Here is a 25,237-nt window from a genome sequence, read left to right on the forward strand (position 1 = left end):
ACACAAAATTGACACACTGGCCATATACTGCACACAAAATTGACACATTGGCCAAATACTGCACACAAAATTGACACACTGGTCATATTGTATACTGCACACGACACACACTGGCCATATACAGTACACATGTATATTGTACACAGCTCTCACACGCTGTACATAGAACTCACAGACGCTGTATACAGCACTCACAGACGCTGTATACAGCAATACACCCTGTATACAGCACCCACACCCCATATACAGCCCTCACACACTGGACATATACAGCATACATACACTGAACATTGAAGTCACTAATATATTAGCTATATGGTTGGATATATTAGATATAAAAAGACTTAGCTCAGGTTTAAGTACCTGCTGCTTAGTTGCCCCTGTAAGATCAGGTGCAGCATAAGTTCCTGACTGACACTCCCTCCTCATGCAAGATAGATGCAGCAGCTGAGCTCAAGGCCTACAGCAGAAAGCATCCGGGCACTGACTGGCTAATGTCAATCAGCGCTGGCTTCATTCTGTCTCCTGACTACTCTACGGTGCTAGACCTGAACAGCCGAGCACAGAGGCGTGCGTGCACAGGACGGGAGGGTGAGAGGCTGAGCACATGCAGCCCCCTGACTGCCATGCAGACCCCTCCCCCATCACTGTGCTTCTAACTGTAATCAGAAAGGAAATCGTGCAGGGGGGGAAACCTCCCTTGTGCAGTCTGCGGGCCAGCTCTGTGTGACTGTACAGCTCGCACATCGCTACCACTGGCCATGCTGGCAACGCATATGGGGATTTAAAATTTAAAGGGCCGGTAGCCGACAGGAGGAAGGTCTGCCTGAGCACTGCGACCACCGGGAATCTGCCCAGGGGCCGCAGAAAAAGCCATGGCGGGCCGCATACGGCCCGTGGGCCGGAGGTTCCCCACTCCGGTTTTAGACAGATAAATGTAACATTTAACAAATAATAATTTAATTAATTTAGTAATTAGCATTTAATTTATGTGAATGGATATTTGAAAACCATATTCACATTTAGAAGAAAAAATCTGTGCGGAATTCTAGAAAAGCTGGACATTTTCAAACCCACAGTAAGTTCATTCTAAAGCATTAGTACCATTAATTACAGTTTTTTTTAGTCAAATCTGTCACAAAATCTGAATCGACAAGTTGAAGGGAAGAAAAATGTGGTCTCTCCACGCTGCTGTAGACATCATAAGAAGAGGACAAGCTACATGAGCAGGAACTATTACAGTTTATTGTGGACGCGTTTCGAAGTTTTCCATAATTCTTCTTCAGCTCAAACCGAATTTGGTTTGTGCTGAAGTATGGAAAACTCTGAAATGCGTTCACAATAAACCGCTCTTGCCCATGTATCCTGTCCTCTTTTTATGACCTCCACAGGAGAGGAGGGAGACCATGTTTTCCTTCCCTTCAACTTGTCAATAATTTGCTTTTGGTCAGTGGATTGGATTCTGCAGCAGCTGTACTATATAATGCGATTTCTAGGTTGTGGTCACCACAACCAAGCAAGGTGAACAAGATATCCCTGCATGTCTCATCACAGTTATTTGGATAAAACCATATTGCACTTTTTTGCTCCCTATAGCTGTTTGTTTCACAAAATCTCAATGTAGTAGGTAAATCATATCAGAAAACTGATACTCTTCATCTGAGCTTAGGAGTTTTACTAAAGCTAAAGCCTAGAAATACTTAAGGCCCCGTTACACGCAACGACGGATCTAACGATATATCGCCGGGGTCAAGGATTCCATGACGCACATCCGGCATAGCTAGCGACGTCGTTGCGTGTGACAGCAAGGAACAACCGTTAACGATGGAAACTACTCATCTTATCGTCCATCGTTGACACGTCGTTCCTTTTTAAAAAATCATTGATTGTTGAGCACGCACGTTGTTCATCGTTTCCGAGGCAGCACACATCGCTACGTGTGACACCCCGGGAATGACGAACTGCAGCTTACCTGCGGCCGCCGGCAATGACGAAAGAAGGAGGTGGGCGGGATGTTACGGCCGCTCATCTCCGCCCCTCCGCTTCTATTGGGCGGCTGCTTAGTGACGTCGCTGTGACGCCGCATGAACCGCCCCCTTAGAAAGGAGGCGGTTTGCCGGCAACAGCGACGTCGCTAGGCAGGTAAGTACGTGTGACGGCTCCAAACGATTTTGTGCGCCATGGGCAGCGATTTGCCCGTGACGCACAAACGACGGGGGCGGGTGCTTTCACCAGCGATATCGCTAGCGATATCGCTGCGTGTAACACCCCCTTTAGACCTGGCATTATTAAATGGCAGAAAATAAAATGCTTTATGATGAAAAATGTGAAAGTTTGAAACTGGTTAACACTTTATTCTCTGATCCTCTTGCAGGCGGAGCTAACATTTTGCACAGGTGATATAATTACGGTCTTTGGTGAAATTGATGAAGATGGATTTTATTATGTAAGTACTATTTTTAAACATTCATACCAGTATTTTACTAGACTGTTCTCTAAACATAAAAGGTAAAATGTACTAACTCCACTACCTTGTATTTTCTAAAGGCCAGATGTCCTCAAGTTTTTGGCAAAATACTTAAGTATAACTGTCTGAAGATGTTTTATTTCACTTTTTATTAATACAATGACATGATATGGTTCTTTAACCCCTTGCCTTTGCAGCTAATCTTCATTTCAATGTCATTATTATTTATTATTATAGTGCCATTTATACCATGGCGCTTTACATGTGAAATGGGGTACACATAGTAGGGACAAGTACAATAATCATAAACAAAACAAGGCACAGATTGGTACAGGAGGAGAGAGGTCCCTGCCCGCGAGGGCTCACAGTCTACAAGGGATAGGTGAGAATACCGTAGGTGAGGGTAGAGGTGGTCGTGCAACACTATATCAGACTGAGGGTTACTGCAGGTTGTAGGCTTGTAGGAAGAGGTGGGTCTTCAGGTTCCTTTTGAAGCTTGTCAAGGTAGGCGAGAGTCTGATATGTTGTGGCAGACCATTCCAGAGTATGGGGGATGCATGGGAGAAATCTTGGATGCGATGGTGGGAAGAGGAGATGAGAGGGGAGTAAAGTAGGAGATCTTGTGAGGATCGAAGGCTACGTGCGCATAAATACCGGTAGACTATGTTACATTTTTACTGTTACGTCTCTTCCTCCTTTTCTTCCAAGACCTGTAACATTTTTATTCTTTCATCGATATAACTGAATAAGGGTTTGTACTTCACGGGTCAAGTTATAGTTTGGAAAGACACCATTTATTTTATCATATACCGTAATATTATTAAAAGTGGTAAAAAAATCCAAATGGAATGAAATGGTGCAAAAATATGCAATTCTGTCATTGTTTTGGTTTTATGGTGTTCATTGTATGGGGAATATGAATGACAAACTGTGTTCTAGCTTTTTTTTTTTTTTGCATGGCGAGCTGACAGTTTTATTAATATCAATTTGGTGTACTTTTTGTTTATGCCACTGGCAGAAACATTATTTTTTTTTTTTTTACATGGCATACATTTTTTAATGCCTGTAATTTGCATGCATGGAATAACTTTAATTGTTCTAGCTTGGCAGATGTGTTTAATATGATACATTTATTATGTTGATCTTCATAATTTTGGAGATACCAAATTTATATAGTTTTTGTACTAACTATTCAAAAAATGTAAAAGCATTAATACTGTTAATTTCTTTTAAGCAAATCTTGTCTAATGAGAACCATTTCATGTATATTTTCTGTCCAAAACCTTTATATCCTTTGATAAATATAAACCTGAGAAAAAAAAAAAATTAAAGTGAGCAAGTACCCTACAGCAAGTAAATATTACTAGTACATGCAAATAACTTAGAGTACTTAGTTAATGCTAATTTGATCAAGAAATCACAAAAACGATCCCACCACAACAAGGTGTACTCTAGTATTAAAACCTTACCATGTGTCTAATAACGTCAATTTGAATAACGGCAGAATGGATCAGGGTCCTCAATGAGACACCCATCCATGTAAAGCTATACAGATACTATACAGATGGCTTCTATGCTGTTTTTATCAAATTAACTTTAACTACAGTAAGAACCCTATACATATTTACCTATGTTGTTGCACTGCCTTATGTTTACCTCTGGTTTCATTCCAAAATGTAAGCAATGGCTCTTTTGGGGATCATGTGACATTATGTCACGCGATCCCTATAGCCAATCAGCAGCTGCTTCACTCTCCTTGCCTGCAGACGTATCCTCTGGATGTATGTCATTTGTGGCAAACATATCTTTTGGAATTATGGTCAAAAAATGTAAACTTGGTCTCTTCAGACTTGAACACTTTTTCGGACTTGCTTTTGACAGACTTGATATAGATTTTGGCAAAACATAGCCAGACTTGGATGTTTTTCTTTCTAAGAATAAGTTTCCGTCTTGCTACCCTACCCCACAGGCCAGATATATGAAGAATACAGGAGATTGTATCACATGCAGCACACAACCAGTACTTGCCAGAATTTTCTGAAGCTCTTTCAATTTTGGTGTAGGTTTTTTAACAGTATCCCTGACCAATTTTCTTCTTGTCTTTTCATTAACTTTTGAAGAATGTCCATTATTAGGTAATGTCACTGTTGTGACAATTTTACGCCACTTCTTGATGACCATCTTCACAGTGTTCCATGGTGTATCTAATGTACACACTCGCATACCCCTCTGATAACTTTAAACAATGAGATCTCTTCTGTTCGGTAAGATGTTTATAGACCATGGCTTTTGCAGTAAATTGCACATAAGAAAATTACATGAAAATCCTAGTAGTTTATATATATATATATATATATATATATTTAATCAGAATCATGATGGCAGCTGTGTGCTGACTGCTTTAACATGAGTTTAAAGTGAACTTGATAGCTGATATACATTCTGCTTGATATATGGGCAGCATGAATCAGCCACTTGCTGTATAATTTCAGTCAGGTAAACTTTTAAAACTGGGGAGCAAGCTGTGCTGGGGACAAATCGGACAGGTTGGTCCATTTCAGCATCTTCTCACCTGCTGCCCTTTAGTGACAGGTCTCTATCTATACACGCACGTAGTATAGCTAAAAAGTGACAAAAAGAGCACAATAGGGAATCACGTGGGCAATCTACACTGTAGATAGTATAGTATTGCTCACCTGGGTGGGATGTGTCAGGCAAAACTCCTATGTAGGTATAGATACTAGCTGCTGCTCCGTATTCTGGAATAAAACCGGCAATAAATTCAATAGTGGAACGAACTTGTGGATTAACTAAACTTCTCTTCTGTTCAAAACCATCATCACCATTTGATAACTTCTTCCCCAGCAAGTCAGATTTAACTGTATATCCCTTTCCATTATTGAATATACGAGCACATAAGCGTAGACTTGTCAATCCAGGGCAGTGGGCGGGGAGAAGCTGCCGAGAACCCATCTATCTGACTAGTATACTAGTCTGATTACTGTATATGGACAACACGATACATTAAAACTGTAATTTGGACATGTTTTTAAATATTGTTATCACATGGTTAACATCTAATCTCAATAAAATGTTTCTGATATTTGTATGGTAATATTGGCAGTGATAGAAATTACACATTATGTATGAATGCTATTGTAATTGTTTTTAAATCCTCATAGGGTGAACTAAATGGACATAAAGGCCTTGTCCCCTCTAATTTTCTGGAAGAAGTGCCTGATGATGTAGAAGTTTACCTTTCTGATGCACCATCTCGATACCCTCCAGACGCCCCAATGCGAACAAAAGTTAAGAGGGTAAGATGTTGTTGCTTTGTGTTTGTCACGGCTATGTATTAATTAAAACATTTTATGGTTATGTCTATATAATGCAATATGAAAGACTGGGCCTTACTGATCTGGGGTACTTAAAGGGTTATTCACATTTCAGCCATTCATGGCTGAAACGGAATTGACTATATTTATGCCTCAGCTACAGGTGGCTCTCAAGTTAAGGAAACTTTTAACCCCTTCCAACTACAGCCAAAAATTTCATTTTTTTCACCCATTCCAAGAACCATAACTTTTTTGAGCCTTGGTTTTGTGGGATCAGTTCTAATTTGGAATGACACTAATCAATTTTCCATATAATGTACTAGAAACTTGTAAAAAAAAAATCCAAGTGCAGTGAAACTGCAAAAACACCAACAAAAAATCTGCACTTTTTGCATAGGAAAAATGACCTGGCATCTTGATTCTCCAGGTCAGTATGATTACGGTCCAGTTACAGAAATGTGTAGAAAAAGAAATTATTTTTTAATTTCTGTCATCATTTTCCAAGACTCATCACTAGTTATTTTTCCTTTGTTTGAGCTGCAAGAAGGCTTGCTTTTTTGGGAAGCAAGCTAATGTTTTTAATACCATATGTGGGATATGTTATTCACCTCTTATCTTAATGCATTTTTTTTTCTGGGGTTGTCAAGAAAGAAAAGCCTTATTTTATTTTTTTTAACTTTTTTTTCTCTTTACTGTGTTATTGGTTGGAGTAATTTTATATTTTGATAGATCAGACTTATGAATGTGATAACCCATGATTGTTAATTTTTTATAACTTTATTTTTAATGGGGTAAAGCAGGGATGATTCCAATTTTTATGATTTGGTTATTTTTTAAAACTTTTTTGTTCATTGGGGGATTTGAACCTGCAATCTCTAACTATTTGTTCTATATATTGCTATACAGCTGTATTGCAGCATTTACAGAAAATCCCAGCAACAGTTTGGGTTTCACAGAAGTATCTCATAGCAAGCACAGGTTATCAGCACTGGGGAAACTCAGGTCCACTCTCTGCAGTTAGTGTCAGATGATAACATAAACCATCATTTGCTGGGGAAGATGTGGGCTTGGCGCCTGAGTGCTCCATAAACACACTCCGAATCTATGCTGTATATACAGTAGGGAAAATAAGTGTTTGATACACTGCTGATTTTACAAGTTTTCCCACCTACAAAGAATGGAGAAGTCTGTAACTTATATCATAGGTACATTTCAACTGTGACAGACAGTATAAAAAACCCCGAAAAAAACAGAAACTCACATAGTGTGATTTTAAAATAATTAATTTGCATTATATTGCATGAAATAAGTATTTGATCACAAGAATTGTGGCTCTCACAGACCTGTTTTCTTTTCTTTAAGGCCACTTTCACACATCAGTTTTTTTCCCATCAGGCACAATCCGGAAAAAAACGGATAAAACGCATCCGACGCCGGATCCGTTTTATCCCCTTTGATTTGTGTTAGCGCCGGATTGTGCTGGATGGCATTGCGTTGCATCAGTCTTTTGCCTGATCCGGCGTAATTGCCTAATGCGGCGGCCGGATGGAACGTCTCTTGTAACGTTTTTTGTCTCTGGCAAAAAAACGTATTGCACCAGATCCGGCATGATATGGCGTGATTTGCAATGGAAGCCTATGGATGCCGGATCTGGCGTAATGCAACAAAAACCGGATGCGGCCGCCGGATCCATTTTTTTAAACTGAGAATGCTCCAATTTATTGTTAAAACGGAGCCGGCAAAAAAACGGATGTGCCGGTATACCGGATACGTAAAAAAAAAAGGATTCTGCGCATCTGTTTTTGCATAATCTGCGCGGGATCCGTTGCATCAGGCACACGCCGGATTGTGCCTGATGCCAAAAAACTGATGTGTGAAATTAGCCCAAGAAGCCCTTCTACTCTGCACTCATTATTGCACCTGTGTGATCTCATTACCTGTATAAAAGACACCTGTCCACACATTGAATCAATTATACTCCAACCTTTCCACCATGGCCAAGATCAAGCTGTTTAAGAGCACAAGGACAAAATCGTAGACCTGCAGAAAGTTAGGATGGGCTACAGGACAATAGGCAAGAAGCTTGGTGATATGGCAACTTCTGTTGAAGCAATTATTAGAATATGGAAGAAACACAAAATAACTGTCAATCTTACTTGGTCTGGGGCTCCATGCAAGTTCTCACCTCGTAGGGTAAGGATGACTCTGAGAAAGGTCAGGGATCAGGCCAGAACTACACGGGAGGACCTGGTCAATTAAATGAAAAGAGCTGGGACCAAATAGAGCTGGGACCACAGTGTCAAAGACTTCCATTAGTACTGCAGTTCGAATGTAACCATCTGGATGATCCAGAAGCAGCATGGAATAAGATCATGTGGTCAGATAAGACCAAAATAGAACTTTTTAATATCAACTCCATTTGCCATGTTTGGAGGAAATAGCAGGATGAGCACAACCCCAAGAACACCATCCAGACCGTGAAGCATGGGGGCGGGAACATTATATTTTGGGCGTGCTTTTCTGCAAAGTAGAGAGGATGACTGCCTTTTATTGAATGAATGAATGAATGAATGAATGAAGGATGGATGGGGTCATGTAATGTGAGATTTTGGCCAACAACCTTCTTCCTTCAGTAAGAGCATTGAAGATGGGTCGTGGCTGGGTCTTCCAGCATGACAACAACCCGAAACACGCAGCCAGGGCAACTAAGGAGTAGCTCCGTAAGAAACATTTAAGCATTTCAAGGTCCTAGCATGGCCTAGCTAATCTCAAGACCTGAACCCAATAAAAAAAATCTTTGGAGGGAGCTGAAACTCAATCTTGCTCAGCAATAGCACTGAAACCTGAAAGATTTGAAGAAGATCTGAATGGAGGAGTGGGCCAAATCCTTGCTGCAGTGTGTGCAAACTTGGTCAAGGACTACAGGAAACACATGGCCTCTGTAATTATACACAAAGGTTTCTATATATAATATTTAGCTCTGTTTTTCTATTGTATGAAATACTTATTTCATGCAATAAAATGCAATTTAATTATTTAAAAAACACAATGTGATTTTCTGGATTTTTTAAAACTCTGTCTTTCATGGTTGAAGTGTGCCTACAATAAAAATTACAGACCTCTGGGGGGCGTGGCCAGCAGCACATGGAGAAGAAAGCACAGTAGTGCTTCTCCGGTGCATATTGACCCCATACAGCGGCACACAGCGACAATAATCAGCGGCTCCAGACCCGACCGACAGCGGAAGAAGCCAGGAGTGCGGGGCCATGAAAGACCAGCGCAGCGGCAGAGGCAGGGGGAGGAAAAGCCCCATTAAACTCACCCAGTTCTATCCGGCGGCGGAGGGCACTCAAAATGGTGCCGGCAGGCACAAGCGCGGTATGGAGGCGCAGAGATCAGCAACCCCACGCGGGCTGGGGGAGGTAGGTGTTACGGTTGCTGCGAGCACTGGAGACTATGTCCAGATTTCTTGCTACTGCACATGTGCGAGCGCTGGAGACTAAGTCCAGATTTCTTGCTACTGCACATGTGCGAGCGCTGGAGACTAAGTCCAGATTTCTTGCTACTGCACATGTGCGAGCGCTGGAGACTAAGTCCAGATTTCTTGCTACTGCACATGTGTGAGCGCCGGAGACTAAGTCCAATCTTGGAGCCATTGCACATGTGCGGGTGACATCATCGCTGACACGAGGTCACATGTCTCTGACACCTTCTATGCCGATTGGTCGCTGGTCATGTGCTTGTGACGTCTTGCTCGGTGATAGGCCAGCATGACATCACTCCTGTCGTTCTGGAAGCGGATTGGCTCTGGTGTCCTCCATCTTGGATGAGGCACAGAGTCTATATAAGACCCTGACACACGCCACATGGTGCTCAGTCCTCTTGGTTCATGCATATGAGTAGATGCTCTGTGCGCGTTCCTCTAGGCATTCCTCTGTCTATGCTAGGTGAGCGCTACCGGCAGGGTAGCGTTCTTATACCTTACAGCTTCGGCTGCTGTCCGTATCCTTACCTCTTAGGGGAGCGGACATAGGCAGGTGCCTGAGGCACATGGTCTGGCTGGGCCTTGTGATTGTATTCGTAGGTGGACGTTGCCGCTAGGGTAACGTTCCTTATACTGCGTCTGGCAGTTGTTCGTATCCTCGCACACTAGGGGAGCGAACAGAGGTAGGAGCTTTGTGCGGCTTACGCTGCTGTTCGTCTCTTTTGCACCACTAGAAGAGCGGACCTAGGCAGGTGCCATATCTAGTGGTTCGTATCCTCGCACACTAGTGGAGCGAACGCAGGTAGGAGCTTTGTGCGGCTTACGCTGCTGTTCGTCTCTTTTGCACCACTAGAAGAGCGGACCTAGGTAGGTGCCATTTCGCACACATTGCCTTTGTCTCTGTGATTATTAACAGAGATCATTCCACACACCCTCCAAGTAAGGGAGGAATTGCTTTACTTTCTTATTATATCCTTCTGTGAGTTAACAGAGGTATTGCACTCTGCCATAGTCTGCAGCAAAGTCTTTGCACGGTGGACCCTGACTGTCTGATACTCCTTTCGGTTATTATCAGACAGCCCCCCGTAACATTAGGACTGAGCCAAGGGTCTGGCAGTTATGGCAGAATATCAGCAGTTACACCGTTACATACAAGTACTTGAGTCACGGCTCAAGAGTATAGAGGATAAACCTCAGACCATGGTGACATCTGCACATGATCCTCGACTTGCTCTACCAAACAGATATTCTGGCGATGCCAGATCATGTCGTGGTTTCATTAGTCAGTGTCAGATACACCTAGAGGTTAACTCTTCTCGCTTCTCTACGGAGAGGTCCAGAGTAGGCTTTATCATCTCCTTACTTCAGGACAAAGCCTTAGAATGGGCGACTCCCCTATGGGAGCGCTCTGATGTGGTTACTCTGAGACATCAAGACTTTCTTGATGCTCTTAAGGCGGTATTCATGGGTCCGCAGGTTACCCATGATGCGGCCCTGAGACTGTTAGATCTATCTCAGGGTTCGTTATCCACTAGTTCTTATGCCATTGCTTTTAGAACTCTGGTGGCAGAACTAGATTGGCCAGAGAAGGTGTTGATTCCTATCTTCTGGAGAGGGTTGGCTGGCTATGTCAAGGATACCCTTGCTACTCGTGAAGTCCCTGCTTCTCTGGAGGACTTGATCACAGTAGCAACGAGGATCGATGTACGCCATAAGGAACGTAGACTCGAGGTCTCTTCCTCACGCCCTAAGCATCGGGCTATTCCAGTTGTTGAGGGTCCACTACCATCTTCCTCAGCATCTGAAACATCTCCCACTCCTATGGAGTTAGGTCATACGTTCTCCAGACTACGCAAGTCTGGTCCTCCTATATGTTACGTATGTCGTCAGGCTGGGCACTATGCCAACAAGTGTCCTAGTCGTCAGGGAAACTCCCTGGCCTAGTAACCATTAGAGGGGGGTTACTAGAGACGTCTTCTGCACCCTCTAAGTGTTGTATCCCAGGTCAGCTCTCGTTATCTGAGAATACATGGCCTATTATGGCTTTTGTGGATTCCGGAGCTGACGGGATTTTTGTGTCCTCAGGATTTGTAAAGGGACACAATATTCCCTCTATCATGTTAGAGGCGCCTATATGTTGTCTGACTCCATTACATTGAGGACAGTTCCCTTGCGCCTTTCCCTGTCTCAGGGTCACATAGAGGAGATTTCTTTTCTTGTTTTGCCTGAGGGTATAGACGACGTCCTTCTGGGTCTTCCATGGCTTCGGACTCATGCTCCTCACATTGACTGGGAGTCTGACAGCATTATTAGTTGGGGTTCGAAATGTCAGTCCCGATGTCTTCCCTTACCACCTAAGGTCGTTGCAGTTGCATCAACTGATCTCTCTCCCATACCTACACCCTATTTGGATTTCGCTGACGTGTTCTCCAAACAGGGTGCTGAGGTTCTTCCACCCCATAGGCCGTATGACTGTGCCATAGACCTTATCCCAGGTTCGGTTCCACCTAAAGGCAGGGTTTACCCCCTGTCGATACCTGAGTCGGAGGCCATGTCGACCTATATAAGAGAGAGCTTAGAGAAGGGGTTCATTCGTAAGTCTGTCTCTCCTGCGGGAGCTGGGTTTTTCTTTGTTCGGAAGAAAGAGGGTGATTTGCGTCCCTGCATAGATTACAGGGGTCTCAACGCAATCACAATAAAGAACAAATACCCATTACCTTTAATTTCGGAGCTCTTTGACAGACTGAGAGGAGCTCAAGTTTTTACGAAGTTGGATCTGCGGGGTGCGTATAACTTGGTACGAATTCGAAAGGGTGACGAATGGAAGACCGCTTTTAACACCCGAGACGGTCACTATGAATACCTCGTCATGCCTTTTGGGTTATGTAATGCACCCGCAGTATTTCAGGACTTCGTAAATGATGTGTTCAGGGATTTACTGTTATCCTCAGTAGTGGTGTATCTGGACGACATCCTGATTTTTTCTCCTGATCTGGAGACTCATCGTCAGGATGTCGTTCGTGTCCTTTCCCGTTTAAGGGAGCACTCATTGTTTGCTAAACTCGAGAAATGTGTATTCGAGCAGTCCTCATTGCCTTTTTTGGGTTACATTATCTCACAAGAGGGTCTGGCTATGGATCCTGCGAAGCTCTCTGCTGTCCTGCAATGGTCCGAACCTCATTCCTTGAAGGCGGTGCAACGCTTCTTAGGATTTATAAATTATTACAGGCAGTTCATACCCCATTTTTCTACTTTGGTGGCCCCTTTGGTGGCCTTGACTAAGAAAGGTGCTAATCCCAAAGCCTGGTCTACTGAGACATCTCAGGATTTTGAGGCAGTAAAAAGACACTTTTCAACTGCTCCCGTTCTTCAAAGACCCGATGAGAGTAAGCCCTTCCTCTTAGAGGTTGATGCCTCTTCAGTGGGTGCTGGTGCGGTCTTGTATCAAAAGAACGGTGCAGGTAGAAAAAGGCCGTGTTTCTTCTTTGCTAAAACCTTTTCACCGGCAGAGAGAAACTATACCATTGGGGATAGGGAACTGCTCGCCTTGAGATTAGCCTTGGAGGAGTGGCGTCACTTGCTGGAAGGAGCGAAACATCCTTTCCAGGTCTATACAGACCATAAGAATCTGACGTACTTACAAACCGCTCAGCGTCTGAATCCTCGCCAAGCCCGCTGGTCCTTGTTTTTCTCCCGCTTTCACTTCTCCATCAACTATTTGTCTGGGAGTAAGAATAACAAGGCAGACGCCCTGTCTCGCTCTATGCTTTCTACCCAGGAAGAGATTGACGAACCTCGTCTTATCCTTCCCTCCAGGGTTTTTCATACGCTCTCCCCTGTGACGTTAGACCAAATCCCACCGGGCAAGACATTTGTTCCGCCTGATCGACAGAATGATATACTGTCATGGGCCCACACCTCAAAGGTGGGTGGGCATTTTGGTATTAGGCGGACACGAGAGTTACTGGAGAGGTGGTATTGGTGGCCACACTTAGCCAGCCACGTCAAGAGATATGTCGGTTCCTGCTACTCGTGTGCTCGCAACCGTCCATTACGGCAGAGACCGGCTGGGCTCTTGCATCCTTTACCAGTGCCAGATAGACCATGGGAGGTGGTAGGCATGGACTTTGTGGGTGATCTTCCATGTTCACAGGGACATAGATTTGTGTGGGTCATTACGGACCATTTCTCCCGGATGGTTCATCTCGTACCGTTATCGAGAATCCCATCTTCCAGGGTACTAGCCAAACTATTCCTCAAGCATGTCTTTAGGCTTCACGGGATGCCAGATCGTATCATTTGTGATAGAGGCCCGCAATTTACTTCCCGTTTCTGGCGAGATCTTTGTAGCCTTCTGCAAATTGAGTTGAATCTCTCTTCGGCATACCATCCGGAGACTAATGGTTTGGTTGAACGTACCAATCAATCTATGATTATATACCTTCGACACTTTGTTGCTGAGAACCACGATAACTGGTCCTCCCTCCTACCCTGGGCAGAATTTGCCCTTAACAATTCGCTGGCTGAGGCCACTGGGCAGACACCGTTCGTACTCAATAATGGGCAACACCCTAGGGTACCGGTACCGTTTCCCGCTGCTGCACCCCCTCCTCTTGTGGCCGACTGGGCAACTAATGCCAGAGAGGTTTGGGATCGGACTCAAGAGTCGATCCAAGCAGCTAAGGACCGTATGAAGACGGTGTCCGATCGGTTTCGTCGTCCGGCTCCTGTCTTTTCTCCAGGGGACTTTGTGTGGCTCTCTGCAAAACACGTGAGACTTAGAGTGAGCTCTGTCAAATTTGCTCCTCGCTTCCTGGGTCCTTATGAGGTTCTTCGACAGGTAAATCCTGTAGTCTATCAATTGAAGTTACCTGTCCATCTTAGGGTTCATGACAAATTCCATGTCTCACTGCTAAAGCCGGCTATTTTACCTCACGCTCGTGAAGTGCACTCTCCTGCCTCTGATTCCTCTCGCTCTAGCTATGAGGTACGAGCCATAGTTGGTTCTAAGATGGTTAGAGGGCGCAGGTTCTTCTTGATAGATTGGGAGGGCTATGGCCCGGAACATCGCTCTTGGGAGCCTGAGGAGGCTGTCCATGCTCCCGACTTAGTTGCCGATTATCTGCGTCGCCGGGAGGGGGACCCTTGAGGGGGAGGTACTGTTACGGTTGCTGCGAGCACTGGAGACTATGTCCAGATTTCTTGCTACTGCACATGTGCGAGCGCTGGAGACTAAGTCCAGATTTCTTGCTACTGCACATGTGCGAGCGCTGGAGACTAAGTCCAGATTTCTTGCTACTGCACATGTGCGAGCGCCGGAGACTAAGTCCAATCTTGGAGCCATTGCACATGTGCGGGTGACATCATCGCTGACACGAGGTCACATGTCTCTGACACCTTCTATGCCGATTGGTCGCTGGTCATGTGCTTGTGACGTCTTGCTCGGTGATAGGCCAGCATGACGTCACTCCTGTCGTTCTGGAAGCGGATTGGCTCTGGTGTCCTCCATCTTGGATGAGGCACAGAGTCTATATAAGACCCTGACACACGCCGCATGGTGCTCAGTCCTCTTGGTTCATGCATATGAGTAGACGCTCTGTGCGCGTTCCTCTAGGCATTCCTCTGTCTATGCTAGGTGAGCGCTACCGGCAGGGTAGCGTTCTTATACCTTACAGCTTCGGCTGCTGTCCGTATCCTTACCTCTTAGGGGAGCGGACATAGGCAGGTGCCTGAGGCACATGGTCTGGCTGGGCCTTGTGATTGTACTCGTAGGTGGACGTTGCCGCTAGGGTAACGTTCCTTATACTGCGTCTGGCAGTTGTTCGTATCCTCGCACACTAGGGGAGCGAACAGAGGTAGGAGCTTTGTGCGGCTTACGCTGCTGTTCGTCTCTTTTGCACCACTAGAAGAGCGGACCTAGGTAGGTGCCATTTCGCACACATTGCCTTTGTCTCTGTGATTATTAACAGAGATCATTCCACACACCCTCCAAGTAAGGGAGGAATTGCTTTACTTTCTTATTATATCCTTCTGTGAGTTAACAGAGGTATTGCACTCTGCCATAGTCTGCAGCAAAGTCTTTGCACGGTGGACCCTGACTGTCTGATACTCCTTTCGGTTATTATCAGACAGCCCCCCGTAACAGTAGGAGAGGCACCACGGGAGACTCTGGTGGGGAAGTGCAGGGAGAGCAGCCCTTGTGCTCACAGGAAAGTGGATCATGAATGGGATGGATCCAGGGACCACACAGGCCAGGAAGAAAGGGATCAGGGGGAGGACCCAGAAATCCAGCCCCAGGCTTCCCCTCCTGGAAGAGGCCTGAAGGACACAAGCAGCATTATAGAATGCAGGCATAGTAATGAAACTGATACAGCTGCAGAACCACTTAATGAGCACACTATGAGATGGCTTATGTCTGAAATAATGTCTACATTTAAAAAAGACATGCAGAATATGCTTAGATCTATGCAAAAAGACATCAATGCTATAGAAGAACGCACGTCTCACATAGAAGATAAGATGGCGGAGCTGACAACTGCGCATAATGAGGTGGTGACTCGGTGGTGTCCATAGATGAAGAAGTAGACGCACTTAAACTCAAAATAGCGGATATAGAAGATAGATCACGCCACAACAACATCAGACTGAGAGGCATTGCAGAAACGGTCAAAACACAGGACCTCAAAGAATTTCTTACTGATTATTTTTCATGCCTGATGCCGGACACCATACAGCTGGATCTGGTTCAGGACAGAGCCCACCACAGGCTTCCTAAGCCAAAATATTTCCCAGCTTCAATACCCAGAGATGTTATAGTCAGAATACACTTCTTTCACATAAAAGAAAAAGTAATGGATGCTGCTCGGAACCCGCTATGTCTGCCTGACTGCTTTAAAGATATATCTATATAGGCAGACTTTTCAGAATTCACCCTAACACGCAGGAGAGCATTTTCCCCATGCACAGGGATCCTGAGGGAACACAATATCCCATATAAATGGGGGTTCCCAGTGAAGCTCGTAATCACTAAAGATGGGCGCAAATATGTGGTGAACAGCCCGGAGCAAGCCTTATGACTCTGCAAGGAGTGGAATCTACCCTCTGATGCCAGGGAAGGCCAGGAGAGAAACCCACTACCACGACCAATCTTGGAGGAATGGTCCAAAGCGTGAACACTGCACAATGAGAAAATGTTTTTGCCTCACGGAATAGAGTATGGACAGCCAAAGAGGAACTCTGCTAGTTAATCCCTTTCAGAAGAGCCCTTCGGGATTCACCTTCTGGATATGCAGGCTGAGAGCAGTGTGACCCCCCTCTTTGGGAAAAACAGTCCGGGTCTGAGGAAGCCGGGGGTCACTTATGGCAGGACCCATTCAATATGGATATCGGGACTTGGACATGGACCCTTTACCTGGATTTCTTGGTTTTCTGTTTTTGTTTTTTCTGCATACTGAGAACTTACCTAAAACCTTTTTGAATTCTTTTTTCTCATTTTTTGTTTTATTTTTCTGCCTTTTTCTTGAACCGGCATTTTTCTTTTTTCTGGTTTATCTTTGGGGAACATGTCAGGGCCCAGGCCACATCTTGTTTGGTAGGCCTCTGTTTGGCTCCTGATACCCGATTTGGGAAACCCACACGAGCACCCTTAGTTTTTGCTCTAGAGAGCAAGGTTATTTGTTTAACAGTTATTGGTATTTGTGTTTTATTTTTTTCTTTATTCACAGTGGAAGAATTCTCCAGTCGGAAATATAGGGAAGAAAAGGGGGGGCATGAAGCAACATGATCATGCGATGGACGTGGGCACCAGTGACCTAGATGAGTATGAAATTAAGAATGTGACATCGCACCTCATCAGCTCACATAGGGGAAAAGGGACAAAATATGTACAGCAGGTTCTAAGAAGTAACCATAGGGGCGGCAGCATGAAAGATGAGTATGAAACTGATAGTGTAACAGTGTGCCCCACTAGTTCACATAAGAGAAAAGGGACAAAATATACACAGCAGAGACATTCAGCAAACAAGATAAAATATTCAGATAGTGGTTAAACTCATATCTATAAACGCCAAAGGCCTAAATTCCCCATATAAGAGATCAACATTATGGAAAGAAGCATTGAGGAACAATGCAGACATATTGTGTGTACAGGAGATCCATTTAAACAGTGAAGATACGAGTAGATTAAAACACAAAAGATTCCCGCATGTGATACTGGCGCAGCTGATCGGAAGAAAGGAGGGGTGGCAATAGCAATAAGGGACTCGGTGGCTTTTTCTTAAACAAACCAAATTGTAGATCCTCATGGAAGATATATTATATTACAATGTTTAATTAATAATATCCCATACACACTAGTAACTGTATATGCCCCTAATAAAGGACAATATACACACATTAGGAAAACAATAGTAAAAGCCAACAAAAAAGGGCCCTCTAATACTTGTAGGGGATTTCAATGTAGCACTGTGGCCAAACATGGAATCCACATCTAGATCAAAAAAACTCAACCCTAGCCCACTTACAAAACTGTTTCACATACATGAATTATATGACATCTGGAGATTAAAGACTCCATCCACAAGAGATTACACGTTTCTTTCACACGCGCACAATACCTATATAAGAATTGATTTCTTTTTAGTCGATAAGACAATAACTCTGTCCTCTGCCTTCGACACAGTAGACCATTCCCTCCTACTACAGATTCTCTCATCTCTGGGCAGCACAGACTTGGCCCTATCTTGGATCTCCTCATACCTAACCGACCGAACTTTCAGCGTCTCCCATTCTCACACCACTTCCTCATCTCGCCCCCTATCTGTCGGTGTCCCCCAAGGCTCAGTTCTTGGACCCCTGCTGTTCTCCATCTACACCTTCGGCCTGGGACAGCTCATAGAGTCCCACGGCTTTCAGTATCATCTCTACGCTGATTATACGCAGATCTACCTCTCTGGACCTGACATTACCTCTCTACTAACCAAAATTCCACAATGTCTGTCTGCTATTTCATCCTTCTTCTCTGTGCGATTCCTAAAGCTTAACATGGAAAAAACAGAATTCATTGTCTTTCCTCCTCCTCAGTCATCCCCTCCAAGAAGCCTTTCAATCAAACTTGATGGTTGCTCACTCTCCCCAGTCTCACATGCTCGTTGCCTTGGAGTAACCCTCGACTCTGCTCTATCCTTCAAGCCACACATCCAAGCCCTCTTCACCTCATGCAGACTGCAACTCAAAATATCTCCCGGATCCGTGCTTTCCTTAACCAAGATTCAGCAAAAACATTAGTGCATGCCCTCATCATCTCCCGCCTCGACTACTGCAACCTCCTGCTCTCTGGCCTCCCTTCAAACACTCTTGAACCCCTCCAATCTATCCTAAACTCTGCGGCCCGCTTAATCCACCTCTCCCCTCGCTATTCCCCAGCCTCGCCACTCTGCCAATCCCTTCACTGGCTTCCCATCGCCCAACGACTCCAGTTCAAAACATTAACCATGACATACAAAGCCATCCACAACCTGTCTCCTCCTTACATCTGTGACCTAGTCTCCCGGTACCTACCCGCACGCATCCTCAGATCCTCACAAGATCTCCTTCTCTACTCCTCTCTTATCTACTCTTCCCACAATCGCGTACAAGATTTCTCCCGTACCTCCCCCATACTCTGAAACGCTCTACCACAGCATACCAGACTCTCCCCTACCATAGAAAGCTTCAAGAGGAACCTCAAGACCCATCTCTTCCAACAAGCCTACAACCTACAATAACCCTCAGTCCAGTACACCACTGCGCAACCAGCTCTGTCCTTACCTATTGTACCATCACCCATTCCCTATAGACTGTGAGCCCTCGCGGGCAGGGTCCTCTCTCCTATACCAGTCTGTTATGTACTGTTAATGATTGTTGTATGTATACCCTCTTTCACTGTAAAGCGCCATGGAATGAATGGCGCTATAAAAATAAATAATAATAATAACTCCACGAGTATTAGCCGCAAGAATAGGAAATATCACTTGGAGTGATCACACTCCCATCACATTGGAAATAGAGGAGAAACATGAGATAGATAAATCTCCAATATGGAGGCTCAATACTTACATTATGAACCACCCTTGTTACGCACTAGTCACAGCAAACCATCCAAGACTATTTTGCACAAAATGACAATAGAGAAGTATCGGACACAATCCTATGGTGTGCACACAAGGCGGTCATGAGAGGGTATTATAAATCAGGCCTCACACTACAAAAAAACTACGCAAATGGCAGTAACTGATATCCAAGTCAAGTTGGGGAATTTACATAGATTGAATATACAATCCTACTCACCCACTAGAGCGGCGGAGATCTCAGATCTACACAAACAGCTACATGAGCTTAACCCCTTCACGACCATGGATGGATCTTTCCGTCATGGATCGTGTCCCGGTAAGCCCCGCCCCCTGCCGCGGGCAGGCGGCGTGGATCGGCACACATATCAGCTGTTTTCAACAGCTGACATGTGTGCCTACATGTTCCGAGTGGAATCGCATTCCACCCGGAACATTAACCCCTTAGATCTCGCTGCCAAAGTCTGGCAGCGAGATCTATATGCGTGCGGCCATGTTTTTTACTTGCCGCCGCCCCCTCCGGACGTCACGTGAGTGATCACGTGACGTTCGGTGGTTGCCATCGTAGCACAGGGTCATGTGATGACGCCTGCTGGTAAGAAGTTTCACTTTCATTCTTCCTCGGCCGGGAGCAGAGGAAAAAAGAAAGTGACTATTTCTGCTGTTTACAGCGGTATAGCTGTGATCAGCAGATAGCGATCAGCAATCGGATTGCTGATCGCTATAGCCCCCTAGGGGGACTAGTAAAATAAAATAAAAAAAGTAAAAAAAAAGTTTTAAAAAATTAAAAAAAAACAAAAAACCTAAAAGTTCAAATCACCACCCTTTCCCCCCATTGAAAATTAAAGGGTTAAAAAATAAATAAATATACACATATTTGGTATCGCCGCGTTCAGAAATGCCCGATCTATCAAAATATAAAATCAATTAATCTGATTGGTAAACGGCGTATCGGCAAAAAAATTCCAAACGCCAAAATTACATTTTTTGGTCGCCACAAGTTTTACGCAAAATGCAATAACAGGCGATCAAAACGTAGCATCTGCGCAAAAATGGTACCATTAGAAACATCAGCTCGAGACGCAAAAAATAAGCCATCACTGAGCCATAGATCCCAAAAAATAAGAATGCTACGTGTTTCGGAAAATGGCGCAAAACGTGCACCACTTTTATTGGACAAACTTGTGAATTTTTTTAACCCCTTAGATACAAGTAAACCTATACATGTTTGGTGTCTACAAACTCGCACCGACCTCAGGCATCATACCCAAACATAAGTTTTACCATATAGTGAACACCGTGAATAAAAGATCCCAAAAACTATTGTGCCATCACACTTTTTTTGCAATTTTTCCACACTTGGAATTTTTTTGCTGCTTTCCAGTACACCATATGGTAAAACTTATGGTTTCATTTAAAAGTACAACTTGTCCCGCAAAAAACAAGCCCTCATATGGCAAGATTGACGGAAAAATAAAAAAGTTACGGCTCTCGGAAGAAGGGGAGCAAAAAACAAAAACGCAAAAACGGAAAGTGCCCCGGGGCTGAAGGGGTTAATCTACACACATACGAGCATGCCCTCAAAAAACTCAAAATTAAGTATTGTTGGCAAGGAAATAAATCGGGGGGACTGTTGGCCAAACAGGTGAAAATACGAGCAGCAAAATCCCGTATCCCATATTTAATCGGCCCCAACAAGGAAAAAATAATGAACCCTCAGCAAATTGCAAACTAATTCGTCAAATATTATGAAACTCTATACAACTTAAAAGGAGACAAACGGACCCACCAACCAAATGATGCAGAAATAATGACATTCTTAGAATCATTAAATCTACCAAACTTTCAATCACACAGAAGGAAACGCTCTCCCAGGCACTCAAAACATTGGAAATTCACAGAGCTATAGACACCCTGAAATTACACAAGGCCCTGGGACCAGATGGCATTTCAAATGACTACTATAAAAAGTATAAAAACTCGATCTCACCATACTTGGTAAGAGTGTTTAATGAGGCCACCAAAAACAGTTATTTTCCCGTAGAAATGCTGAATGCCCATATTATTACCCTGCCCAAACCAGGAAAGGACCAAGACATTCCAGCAAACTTTTGGCCAATCTCTTTATTAAATACGGACGTCAAATTATATGCAAAAGCATTGTTCCCAAGGCTCCTGCACATCCTCCCTGAGCTAATTCACTGGGACCAGGTTGGATTTGTCAAAAATAGACAGACCAGTGACGGTACCCGACGCCTTATTGATCTGATTGCTGAGGTGGAGGTGAGTCGAACGCCTTCTCTGCTCCTATCTTTGGACGCGGAGAAGGCGTTCGACAGAATCCACTGGGGATTCATGGAAAGGACGCTTTGAGGCTTTGGTTTTGAAGGATCGATCCTCTTATTTATCATGGCACTATACTCTAAGCCCTCGGCCCAAGTATACTCAAATGGTTATCTGTCCTCAGGATTTAATATAACAAATGGAATGAGGCAGGGGTGCCCTCTCTCCCCCCTGATATTCGTTCTATTGATGGAACCATTTGCTCAGGCCATACGGAAAGAGAGAGGAATCTCCGGGATCAGTGTGGGAGCCTTGGAGAGCAAGATAGGCTTATTTGCAGATGATGTCATATGTGTCACGAAACCTAAGGCCTCCCTACCTCATATATTTAGAATAATTACCCAATTTGGGCAAGTGAGCTACTATAAAATTAACCTGAGTAAATGTTTAATCCTTGACATGGGTATCCCACAGGCCACAAAACAGAAACTAATGGAACAGTATCCACTGACTTGGAAAGCAGACAAAATCCCATACTTGGGGATTCAATTAACTTACCCGATCAAAAACCTGGGAAAAATAAACTACGCAAATCTATTGCAAAATATAAATAAGGAAATACAAACATACCCCAAGGCATTGATATCCTGGATGGGCAGGATATCAGTAGTAAAAATGATGTTACTTCCCCAAATCCTCTATTATTTTCATAACCTACCTATTCAAATACCAACGCACACCCTTACTAAACTCCAGTCAGCTCTAATGAATTTCATATGGAATCGACAAAAAGCAAGAGTATTAGCAAAATTCCTGTTCATGCCAATAAGGTCAGGGGGGCTAGGATGCCCGTGTGTACGAGCATATTACCAAGCTACTATGCTAGATCGACTGAGATACTGGTGGGATGGGAACTCCCCAAAAGCCTGGGTAAAATTGGAAGCAGAAGGTACCTAATATTTCAGTTATAAAATTCCATTTTATTACTATGCATTAAAAACCAGACAAAAACAAAAAACCCTAGGTGGACTAAAATTCCTACACACCGTGGGGGTTGCTATAAGTTCAATCAAATTCTATGAGACCACTATAAGGACAAGCCGCCGAGGAATGGGGGCATCAAGAAACTAAGGATGCACTCCATTGCCAGGTAGGAGCAAGTGGATTGAGGGATAGTTGAAATATTTAATCTATACCCTAACTATTATATGAAATATGAATTAATGTTATGTACTTCCTTATCTGTTCAGAGGATTCGATATCAGTGTGCACTGAGTTTTTGAGTGGTTGGTTGTCTAAAAATTTATATATATATTTTTTCTACTAGACCCATGTGATCTGACCTGGAGAAGGAAGGTGAGGGTGAGGAAAAGGGAGAGCCGCCGAGGAATAGGGGCCTTGATCAAATTAGGATGTACTCCATTGGCAGGCAGAAACATACTTAATTAGGGTGAGAAAGGACAAAAGAAACCCCCTTTTTCCTGATCATACAATAACAAACAAATCATCCTCATCCCACTGTGTATAGTGGTCTCATAGAATTTGATTGAACTTATAGCAACCCCCACGGTGTGTAGGAATTTTAGTCCACCTAGGTTTTTTTGCTTTTGTATGGTTTTTAATGCATACTAATAAAATGTAATTTTATAACTGAAATATTAGGTACCTTCTGCTACAAATCTGAAACTTGCTACCTATCACAAAAAAATGTTTTCTCAAAAAAGTTAAATTGGAAGCACAAATGGTGGGACATCCCTCTATGGCCTCATATATGTGGCATCTCCGTTTAGCCAAAAAAGAGCAATTACCAGGTTACCCCACAATACGAGCGGGCGCAAACATTTGGTTATCGCAGAAGGTGGGGCAGAGACTACTCCCCACAAGAACACATAAACTTCCGATAACCATCATTGATAAACTGCATCAAAATATGAACATAGGGGATTGGATCCCAAAAGGGATAACCAAGGTAGGAGACATCATGAATAATTTGGAGCTTAGACCATTTGGCAACCTTGTTAGCACATTTGGGGTAAACAAAAGGGACTTCTACAAATACCTCCAAATTAGACACTTACTGTCAAATGTGAAAACAAAACAACAGGAGTTAGTGTCAACATATGAAAATGTCTTTGAAGTTAACAAAGACACAAAGGGGGGGATATCAAGGGCGTATGAAGCCCTGAACGACACACATAACCCGCCCTCCTTACCATATGTGACGAAATGGGAAAAAGACTTGCAAACTCAATACGTGGAAGAACAATGGGAGTATTCCTTTCAAATACACAAAAAATGTCCCATTGTATACCATTTAGAGGTATCAAGGAAACTCCTATATAGGTGGTATTACACACCAGTAAAACTAAAGAAAATATACCCTCAGACCTCAGCTAAATGTTGGAGGTGTAACAACCAGTCGGGTACATTGCTTCACATTTGGTGGGAGTGTGGGATGATACAACCAGTTTGGACAGAAACTCAACAATGCTTAAGCTCAATATTGGGATATAATATGGAGCTGGGCCCTGAAAAAGCTCTGCTGTCCATAGGCCTGGAAGACATGGATTACAATGATGTAATAATAACCGTACAATTTTTGACAGTATTAAGAGTGTATTGCGAGTAACTGGAAAACACCGCAGGTTCCGACTACTCAAGAAATAAGGGTCAAGATGCATCACAACTGTAGCATGGAGCGGATAATTGCAAATAAAAATAATAGAGGGTTCAAGTTTGAAGCAACCTGGGGGAAGTGGCTAGATTACTCAGAATCCAGAGGAGATTAGGTGACGGGGTATGCTGGTGCTCACGTCCATCTGGTGCTGAAGTGGCTGTTTAATTATTGGGGTTTGATATTATATGTCGACAGTTCAATTGTTAGCAACGAATGACAGGGAATGAATAATCTTGGTTATTATGGTTAACCGACTGGACAAAATAACTCATAACATGTATGTTCAATTTTTATTGTTAAAACCAATAAAATTTATGTTTCAAAAAAAATTACAGATCTCTCCATTCTTTTTAGGTGGGAAAATGTACAAAGCCGGCAGAATATCAAATACTTATTTTCCCCACTGTAAATGGCAGATATTGTCAAGGGGTTAAAGAAATCTTTTCACCCAATTTATTACATTATTAGGAACACTTAATCAATAAAATCAATAAGGGGAATCTGTCACCACTTTCACCTTTTTAAACTGTTAATATGGGCATATAAGTTATAGAATGCTCAAAAAAGGCCTACCTGTATACCTCACATCACATGTCTTGTTGAAATATCATCTTTTATCACGCTATATAAATGAGCTGTTCCAGGCTATGGGGCGGATGCTACCTAAAAGATAACTCTACCCTCCAGAGCTTATTTTAAATAAAAGGGTTGTTACCAGTGTGATGCAGAGCTTTGTGTGATGATAACTGTCACTTTTACAGGTTCCGCTCAGCTTCAGCCTCCATATTACAGGCAGTCAGTGTTGCAACATTGTTGCAATGAAGCAGAGCTTAGGGAGCTGCAAATAAATGTGTTTCCAAGAAGTAAAATTTAATTTCTCGTGTT

The 25,237-nt window shown here is 43.5% G+C and overlaps 1 protein-coding gene across 21 annotated transcripts in view; it reads left to right on the plus strand.

The window, feature by feature from the left end:
• The window catches only part of RIMBP2 (RIMS binding protein 2), an 877,394-nt gene that overhangs the window by 832,585 nt on the left and 19,572 nt on the right, over positions 1 to 25,237 (plus strand). For all 21 annotated transcript variants that reach the window (XR_012725119.1, XR_012725121.1, XM_075322225.1 and 18 more), the window contains 2 exons: positions 2,375 to 2,446; positions 5,650 to 5,784. Coding sequence is in view for 19 of the 21 variants with exons in the window: in XM_075322225.1 (XP_075178340.1) it covers positions 2,375 to 2,446; positions 5,650 to 5,784 (207 nt within the window). In the remaining 2 variants the exon portion in view is untranslated. The remainder of the gene's footprint in view (positions 1 to 2,374; positions 2,447 to 5,649; positions 5,785 to 25,237) is intronic.

This window comes from Anomaloglossus baeobatrachus, chromosome 1 (assembly GCF_048569485.1).
Source record: "Anomaloglossus baeobatrachus isolate aAnoBae1 chromosome 1, aAnoBae1.hap1, whole genome shotgun sequence".
Classification (NCBI taxonomy): Eukaryota; Metazoa; Chordata; class Amphibia; order Anura; family Aromobatidae; genus Anomaloglossus; species Anomaloglossus baeobatrachus.